The sequence below is a fragment of the Lycium barbarum genome, chromosome 1 (assembly GCF_019175385.1).
Source record: "Lycium barbarum isolate Lr01 chromosome 1, ASM1917538v2, whole genome shotgun sequence".
NCBI classification, from domain to species: Eukaryota; Viridiplantae; Streptophyta; class Magnoliopsida; order Solanales; family Solanaceae; genus Lycium; species Lycium barbarum.
This window is the reverse complement of record NC_083337.1, coordinates 1,097,591-1,106,568: the sequence shown is the minus strand read 5'-3', so window position 1 is coordinate 1,106,568 and position 8,978 is coordinate 1,097,591. Positions and strand designations below refer to the sequence as shown.

The window sequence follows — 8,978 nt, the reverse complement described above, 5'->3', positions numbered from 1 at the left end:
TACTACCAACTTGCAGATCTTTTAATATTTAGTATAAGTGATTGGTAAGCATGATTGATAAATATATCTACCAACTTATAGATTTTTTTTACAAAATATAAACTTACGGGTCAAGTTTTACATTTAAAATAATTTGAAATCCCAAATCATACCTTTTTGGAGAATTTGAGATTTGAAATCATGATATAAAGTTGGAAGTTGAAATTTTGTACAAATTGCATAAACAAACACTGATTTGAAATCATAATATGAAATCATGATTTCATATCGCATGGCCAAACGCCTAGTTGGAATCAGATCGTTGGGATATAAATGGCATGGATATAAACATTTGAGATGCGAATATTCACATAAAAGAAAAGAAATATAAAATTATGTCCAAAACAGAAAGTACCAACTTATACTAAAGAAGTACAATATATGTGTAAAAAACAATTTGAGTAGTCTGAATTTCATGATCTTAACAGAAACGGGGCAATTCTCCTTCTTTTGGGTGGTCTTTAAATTTTGCCCCTCATATTTGAAATCTTTAAATTTTGCCCTTCGCTAAATCTCATGAGTTTCAGGTTCGAACCCCCACACAGTCAAAATTTTAAAAAAAATTCGCAAGGCAGAGTTTAAATTTCGCTATGCCCCCATCGGCATACATTTGTGAAGGAATTAGCAAAGTTATGTCGGACCCGGCATACTTATGGGCAGATTTGGCATAAGTATGCCGGTTCCGGCATAACTTTGATAATTCCTTCACAAGTTTATGCCGGATCCGGCATAAAAGTTTTCCCATTAAAAGTATGCCCCCATCGGCATAAACTTGTTAAGGAATTACCAAACTTATACCTTATGGGCAAACTTTGCCTTGAAGCATATATATGTATTTTTTTTTTAACTTTTCAAAGTAAACTTTTAGTAATGTCTTAACTAAAAAGTGTGCTCATAAAACATAACTAAAAGTATGCCCATAAGGCGTAAGTTTTTCTTAATGCATAATTAAAAGTTTGCCTTATAAGGCAAAGTTTAAATTTTGTATGCCCCCTCCGGCAGACTTGTAGTTATGTTTAACTAAAAGTCTGCCGGAGGGGGCAGACTTTGCCTTGAGGGGCAGACTTTTAGTTATGTCAGATCCGGCATAACTTTAATTTTTTCTTAAAGATTTTATGCTGGATCCGGCATACATTCCCCCAGTCCTGCCTTGCGAAATTATTTTTTTATTTTATGCCTGAGCGGGGTTCGAACCCAGAACTTCATGTATTCGCCCATCTTTCCAAGCAAAGGGTAAAATTTAAAGACCACAAATATGAAGGGCAAAATTTAAAGACCATAAATTTGAGGGGCAAAATTTAAAGACCACCCCAAACGAAGGGCAATCCGCGCAAAAAAATGACAGAAACGTATGAGAAAACATCTACGGGCATAGTACCACATCCGACTCGACTCATAATTAAATCAAATGCAAGACTAAAAGCTCCTTAAATCAGCCAGAGAACAAGAAGCTATGCTTCTATATTTGCTGGCTCAAGAAGCTAGTGGTTCCACGCGTATACACATTCCTTGAGCACAGAATGTATACACGTTCAATATCCACGAGCAGAAAAGTCGACACAGTATATGCACTAAATTCCACGAGTAGAAGATTGTTGCCATTTTGGTGTTCCCCCCGGGCATTTATTTCCACAGCTTTCGCAAAGACATGTTCTTCTCCGTCTCTTTCTTCATTACCTTGGCAACTGCCATCTCAAAATCTTCTTGTGTCACGTGTACCCTCCTCTCCCTTAGTGCAAACATCCCTGCTTCTGTACAGACAGCCTGCAGATAGATAACAAGACACATCAAGAGCACGGAAAATATAAGGCAAGCAAAGATATCTCACATGGCACTTGATCAAGGAAAGCCACAGAAGTCCCTCAGATGCTAGATCACAACTACAAGTTTAATTGCTAAATAAGTAGGCTCCAAAGCAACCAAGTTGCTCATGAAAAGGGTATGCTAAATATCAATAAAGACAAACGGACATGCTATCACTACATGCCTTAAGTTCTGCCCCAGAAGCACCATTCATCTTCTCAGCAATTTTCTTCAAGTCAATCCCTCGCATCAAGTTCATCCTCCTAGAATGAATCTTCAAAATATCGAAACGGGACTGCAGAATAATGACCAGATAATTGATTAAGAAATCAACAGATTGTTCTAGAAATAACAACAAAAAGCATGCAGCAATGTGAAGAAGCATAGAGGAATGCATAGATATTGCTGTATCCTTCCATACATGTTTAAATACCTCTTGTATTATACTCCTTCTGGTCCTATTCATTTAATAGCATTAATCTGAAGGGGTAGTTACTTAGATTACCCCTATCTCTTCCTTAAGTGGGTAATAATGACTATGCCTTTTCGGAGTAATAAGGGTGGAATTGGAAAAGATAATTAATTCCAGACTGGTAATATTTCCAACCAATTTTTTTTTTTTTTGGCTAAAGTGATTGATAAAAAAGACGGAGTAATAAACAAAACTAGAGAAGTAAGCAATCAAGAAGAAGAGAGCTAAAGATCCAAGAAGCTGGTAACAGTATATTGAAACAATGCATGCTCTTGTTAACATCTTATATAATCTAAACTATGAGAAACCACACCTCTTCATTGGGATTTGGAAATTCAATCTTCCTATCAATTCTTCCAGGTCTCAGGAGTGCTTGATCCAGAATATCAATGCGGTTTGTAGCCATCAAAACCTGAAAGCCAGGAGAAGGTTTTTTTGGTTCAGCTTTACAGTCTCAGAACGATATACTTGTAAACAAGGAAATATATATGCAAGTGATCTAGCTAGCCAAACTTGCCTTAATTTTGTTTGATGCCTCAAATCCATCAAGTTGATTAAGAAGCTCCAACATTGTTCTCTGCACTTCACTATCACCATTGCCACTACCTGACTCCATTCTAGCAGATCCAATACTGTCTATTTCATCCATAAAAATGATAGAAGGAGCATGTTCCCTGAGAATAAATTCAACATAAGGCATTTCTAGAACTGAGCTAAATGGACAACAAGCGAGAGAGAAAACAAAGCACTCAGGTTAGGTTAATGTTATGTTAATACACCCGAAAAAGAAACAGCAAAGATTGTGCAAATAATTTTCCCCACTCTTCCAGAATAGGACTGGTAACAGTTTTTATTGAATTAAATGCTTCACGCCCAACTCTCAAGCAATACGATAGTTACTGACATTTGAAATCCACGAATTTTGATTCACGGAACACATGTCAGCAAAAGGAAGATGAAAACGAACTAAGACAGTTTGAATTCTAATGTAAGTGGCTAATTTATATGTGCCCCAAGAGTTTGATTTAATAAAATATTTTTGCATAATCACTTTTTAACTGATCAAAAGAACGTTTACTTCATATCATCACCCCCCCCCCCCCCCCCCCCAAAAAAAAAAAACAAACCCACCCACCCCTTTGTTTTTTGATTTTTGGATAACTGCGAAATCCATTATTTTCAGCTTTGGAACTTGGTGGATAATGAGCTCGCCCCTCTACCCTCCCTACTTAAATACCACACTTGGTTCACAGAAGGACTTGTACTTGTGACATGTACCTACCACTCATCCCATGATGTACGCTACCTTCATATCATCCTTAACTCTATGTAGAGTGTAAAATCTTCATATCAGAGAGTACTATCAAGCATACTTGAGCACTTCATCCATATCAATTATGAAGAATGAAACATGAACAAATTGCAGTAGCATATTGTAGGCTAACCCAATGTAAAGATCAAACTTGACCTTAGCAGCTTAACATATTGAGCATAAAAAATGGCTGTCCAATGAATTTGAGGGTAATAAGATCAGAAAGATACACAGACAGAATAATTTGGGAATAAACTTATGGACATTAGAGATACATTTGCTGAGTACCAAAGCAAAAACGAAGACCTAACCTGGCCATGACAAAGAGTTCTCTCACCATACGAGAACCTTCTCCAATATATTTCTGCACCAGTTCAGAACCAGAGACCCGAATGAATGTGCAATCAGTATGATGTGCAACTGCCCTCGCCAACAGTGTTTTCCCTGTTCCTGGAGGCCCGTAAAGAAGCACTCCCTGTCATTTGAAAAAGAAGAGATAGAATAAGCACACAGAAAATTGTCCAACCACTGTTATGCTTGAAGTACAGATTGAACAAATGGAGAAAACATGGTGAATTGTGAATATACCTTAGGTTGAGCTATTCCAAGAGACTCGAACAGCTCAGGATGTTTAATGGGAAGCTCAATAACCTAATGCATAAAAAGGCCAAAAATCAAAAAGATTACATGAATCTAGACCAAGGTCTCAGGATAGATCGTCAAAACTCCTAAAGGCAATAACAGAAAGAAAGGAAAACCTCTTTAATCTCTTTAATTTGCTGGTCAAGGCCACCAATCATGTCGTAAGTGGAATCAGGCACTTTCTCAACTTTCATTAGGTTGACCAATGGGTCCACTTTGCTGGGCAGAATTAGATGGAGAACGTAGCTGTCATTGCGGAGGGCTACTCTAGTTGATGGAGTAATCTTTGTAATGTCAATAATCTTATGAATGTCAACAACATATTTTCCTTCAGGATGAACCTGGAACATTACACAAAGATAAGAAGAATAAGCATATCGCAATTAATTAGAAATGTATTAAGGATATGAAAACTTATATCCAATCAACATTTCAAGTTGATAAATATTAGTATGTGGATCCACAAACAATGATAGAAACACTGAATCCTAATCATTGTGCGAAGCGCAAGGCTTTTCCCTGGAGTTCTGAGTTCTGACTGATATAGAGTAGAAATTAACAGGCTTTAAGTCAATTAATCTTTCACATTTTAGTAAGCCTAGCATCTTTGCTCCTCAACCCATCTTGTAAATCTTTTTCTTCATCTTTCATATTTGCATTAGAATCCAAACAAATAAAGCAGTAGCACAACTTTGGGCTACTAAAACATAGACTCACAGGAGAGAATAAAATCTTTATGAGTTTAGAAAAATATTCATCCTTCTATTTTTTTTAATGTACATAAAAAGAAAGAGAACATGGAGATCTATTTTTTTGGAAGAAAGGCATGCTCGAAGTGTCCAAATTTGTCACAGTAATGAAAATGTCTACAGTTATGTACATGAATTGATTTGAATGTATTTTGGCACAAACTTTATGCTTCTGTATATAAAATCTTACCATTCTCAACAGTAAAAAGCACTGAACAAGGTTATCAAAAAACGAACACTGGGAACAAGTCACAATAACATATCAATGATGAAACTTTCAGCCTACATGACAGTTGATTGTCCCCGTCAACTCAACAAACCATTATAACCTTTCATTTGTGACGATGCTCTTCAAAAGCATAATAAAAGTTGTTTTTACCTTGTTGTATTAATTTGGATTCTCATCTGTCATTACAACCACATAAGCGCTTCAAAAATATAACCACGTTTGCAAAAGGCATCCCACAAAGTTCTCCAAATGCACACTGTTACATTCTTTTTTGTTTTGGTCAGTAAATATGCGTACATGTGTGTGTATGTGCATGTGCATGCACTTACTAAGAGAATATACATTTCAAGTCAACGATTTCATAAATTTTACCGTGTCATCCCTGCCATAGGAAGCTATTCCGGTGCGAAAACTATTTCTTTAAGCAGAAAAAAGAACACAAATCAATTCGACTAACAAGAGTTATTCCATTCATCTGCAAGAGCAATTGTGAAGGGAGCAATATGGCCAGCAAACAAGTCAACCAAGCACATGACACATAAATGGTCGTGGCTACATGCATTAGGAACATAAACATTGTCGTGAGTAGTACACGCTAAATGAACCAAATGCATCCTTTGCCAAAGAAAACTCACAGAAGTGAACCAAAAGCACATGAACCATAACTGGTTGTGGATATGCATTAGGAAATAAACATTGATAGGAATAGTTTTTTGACATACGGACAGGAATAGTAGACGCTACATGAACCAAATGCATCCATTGAAAAGGAAAAACTCACAGAAGCTTCTGTAACAGCCTAATAGGAAAGCATGTGTTTGATGGATTTAATATGGTGGGGGAACACTTCAAATTGCATAGATAACAAGAAGATTTTTCTTTTTTGGGGGATAAGTTAGAAAAAAACAATGTTTAGATGGCTTACTTACTTTGACTAAAACTTTTGACTTCCCCATCACTTTAACAACTTCACCAACATATGATCCAGGCTCCTGAAGCAACTGTAATTCTTCCTTAAGCATTCTCACTGCACATACACACACGAGAGAACACATTTGATGAGCCAAGCAGAACAACATTTGATCCATAGACTGAAAAGTTCCAAATTACTACCCAAATGAAAGCATCCCCCCCCCCCCCCCCCCCACACACACACACCAACCCGGAATTATAGGAAGAAGAAGATTCTTATACCAAGAAAGGGGGAATTTACCTCCAAAACTCAAGAAATAGCATTGGTGTAGCTACTACAACAACAACAACATAATCCCACAAGTGAGGCCTGGGCAGGGTAGGATGTACGCAGACCTTACCTCTACCTTTTGAGAGGTAGAGAGGTTGTTTCCTATAGACCCTCGGCTCAAAAGACATTGGTGTAGCTATTAAGGCCCAAAATACATATGACCTTCACAACAACAATAATAGCATACCCAGTGAAATCCCACAAAGTGGGGTCTAAAAGGGTACCTTACCCCTACGACCCTCAGCACAAGCACAACCATGGCACACATGAGCTTCACATCAAATTCGTATAAAAATGCAGTACATAATAGCCCCAAAAAGTAAATACTCCCTCAGTCTCGATTTATGTGATACATTTTCCTTTTTAGTCTGTCCCAGAAAGAATGATACATTTCTAGGTTAGAAATAACTTAACTTAAATCTTCCCCTTTTACCCTTAATGAAATGATTTACAGCCACACAAATATCTATGCCTTGTTTTAGACCACAAGTTTCAAAAGTCTTCCTTTCTTTCTTAAACTCCGTGTCTAGTCACATATGAGCTTCACATCAAATATCATATAAAAATGTAGTACAGAATAGCCCCAAGAAGTAAATACTTCCTCTGTCCCAATTTATATTATACATTTTCCTTTTTAGTCTATCCCAGAAAGAATGATACATGTTTATTGTATGTAGAAATAATATAACTTAAAACTTCCATTTTTATCCTTAATGAAATGATTTACAACCATACAAATATCTATGACTTGTTTTAGACCACAAGTTTCAAAAGTCATTCCTTTCTTTCTTAAACTTCATGCCTAGTCAAACTATATCACTTCGGCTATTCAAGAAACGTCTCAATTATATCGTACTCACAACAACAACATACCCTGTGAAATCCCACAAAGTGGGGTCCAGGAGGGTACCTTACCCCTACGACCTTCAGCACAAGGACAGCCATGGCACATATGAGCTTCACATCAAATTCATATAAAAATGCACTACAGAATAGCCCCAAAAAGTAAATACTCCCTCTGTCCCAATTTATATAATACACTTTCCTTTTTAGTCTGTCCTAGATATTTAAAAATAATTTAACTTAAAACTTCCCCTTTTATAGTCACACAAATATCTATGACTTATTTTAGACCCCAAATTTCAAAAGTATTACTCCCTCTGTCACAATTTATGTGATACACTTTTCTTTTTAGTATGTCCAAAAAAAAATGATACATATCCTTATTTGGTAACCATTTAACTTCAAACTTTAACTTTTACGCTTAAAGAGATGATCTATAACCACGCAATTATCTTTGACTTATTTTAGACCACAAGATTCAAAAATCTTTCTTTTATTTCTTAAACTTCGAGCCCCAGTCAAACTATATCACATAAATTGGGACGGACGGAGGGAGTACTTTCTTTCTTAAACTCCATGCCTACGGAACTATATCACATAAATTGGGACGGAGGGAGGGAGTACTTTCTTTCTCAAACTCCATGCCTAGCGAACTATATCACATAAATTGGGACGTAAATTTGGAGGGAGAAAAGAGATAGATAGACCTTTGGAATTGAGTTCATTTCGTTGGGCTTCAAGTCGATTGAGATTATGAGTCTTTTGTCTGACCTGAAGCTGGAGATCATGAATATGCTGCATATAATATTGTCTTAGACCTTCACCAGTTTGCTTTGTCCCTTTTGCTGAACATCTATCTTCTCTCTCAGTCTCCATCATTCTCCTCTCAATATCCACCGAAGCCATTTGAATTGATGAGTTCTTGAAATTTCTTTGGTTTTGAGCTTAGTAAACAGACCAAAGGTTTCAATACTTCTTTTCTTGCTCAACAATTGTGTCCTATTTCAATTACTAGTAAAAGAAAATTAAATATTAGTAATATATTTAAGCTATAGGCACGGAGTTTAAGAAATAGAGGAAGACTTTCGAATTTTATGGTCTAAAATAAGTTAAAGATATTTGTGTGGTTACAAACTATCTCGTTGAGCGTAAAAGGTGAATTTAAAGTTAAATTATTGTCAAATAAAGAAATGTATTATTCTTTTTGAGATAGACTAAAAAGGAAAATGTATCACATAAATTAGGAGGGAGGGAGTATTTCTTTTTTCTACTACTCGCTCCGTCTTGTGTTACCGTTCGGATTTCGAGAGTCAAACAAGAAAATCTTTGACCCTAAATTAGTATGCCTTTTAAATATTTTAAATTGTTAATTGTTGTGACTTATAGTACTCCTACCGGAATAAAAAGAGTGTCTACTTAGCTTTTTTTTTCTTGGGTCAAAGAGAGTATCCACTTATCAAATTAAGAAAGAATTAATTTTATTTTTTCAGATTTGTTCCTATTAAGTGTTATGTGATCAAATTCCAATACCTATTTTATTAGGGCAGTTTAGTCAAATTATCTAGTTTTTAGGAGTTAGTATTTTCTTAAGAAGTGTGCAAATGGCTAAGTGGACACTTTTTTTTATCCGGAGGGAGTATATATTT

General features: G+C 36.0%; 1 protein-coding gene across 1 annotated transcript; it reads right to left on the bottom strand.

Annotated features, from left to right (window-relative positions):
• Positions 1 to 1,295: 1,295 nt before the first annotated feature.
• Positions 1,296 to 8,338, bottom strand: LOC132628253 (26S proteasome regulatory subunit 8 homolog A). The gene is made up of 9 exons (XM_060344024.1): positions 8,040 to 8,338; positions 6,176 to 6,273; positions 4,385 to 4,609; positions 4,215 to 4,277; positions 3,938 to 4,101; positions 2,832 to 2,988; positions 2,628 to 2,726; positions 2,027 to 2,137; positions 1,296 to 1,803 (listed from the first exon to the last, which is right to left on the bottom strand). Exons 1-9 carry the CDS (start codon positions 8,236 to 8,238, stop codon positions 1,663 to 1,665), a joined length of 1,257 nt encoding a protein of 418 aa, XP_060200007.1. The 5' UTR covers positions 8,239 to 8,338; the 3' UTR covers positions 1,296 to 1,662.
• Positions 8,339 to 8,978: the final 640 nt, after the last annotated feature.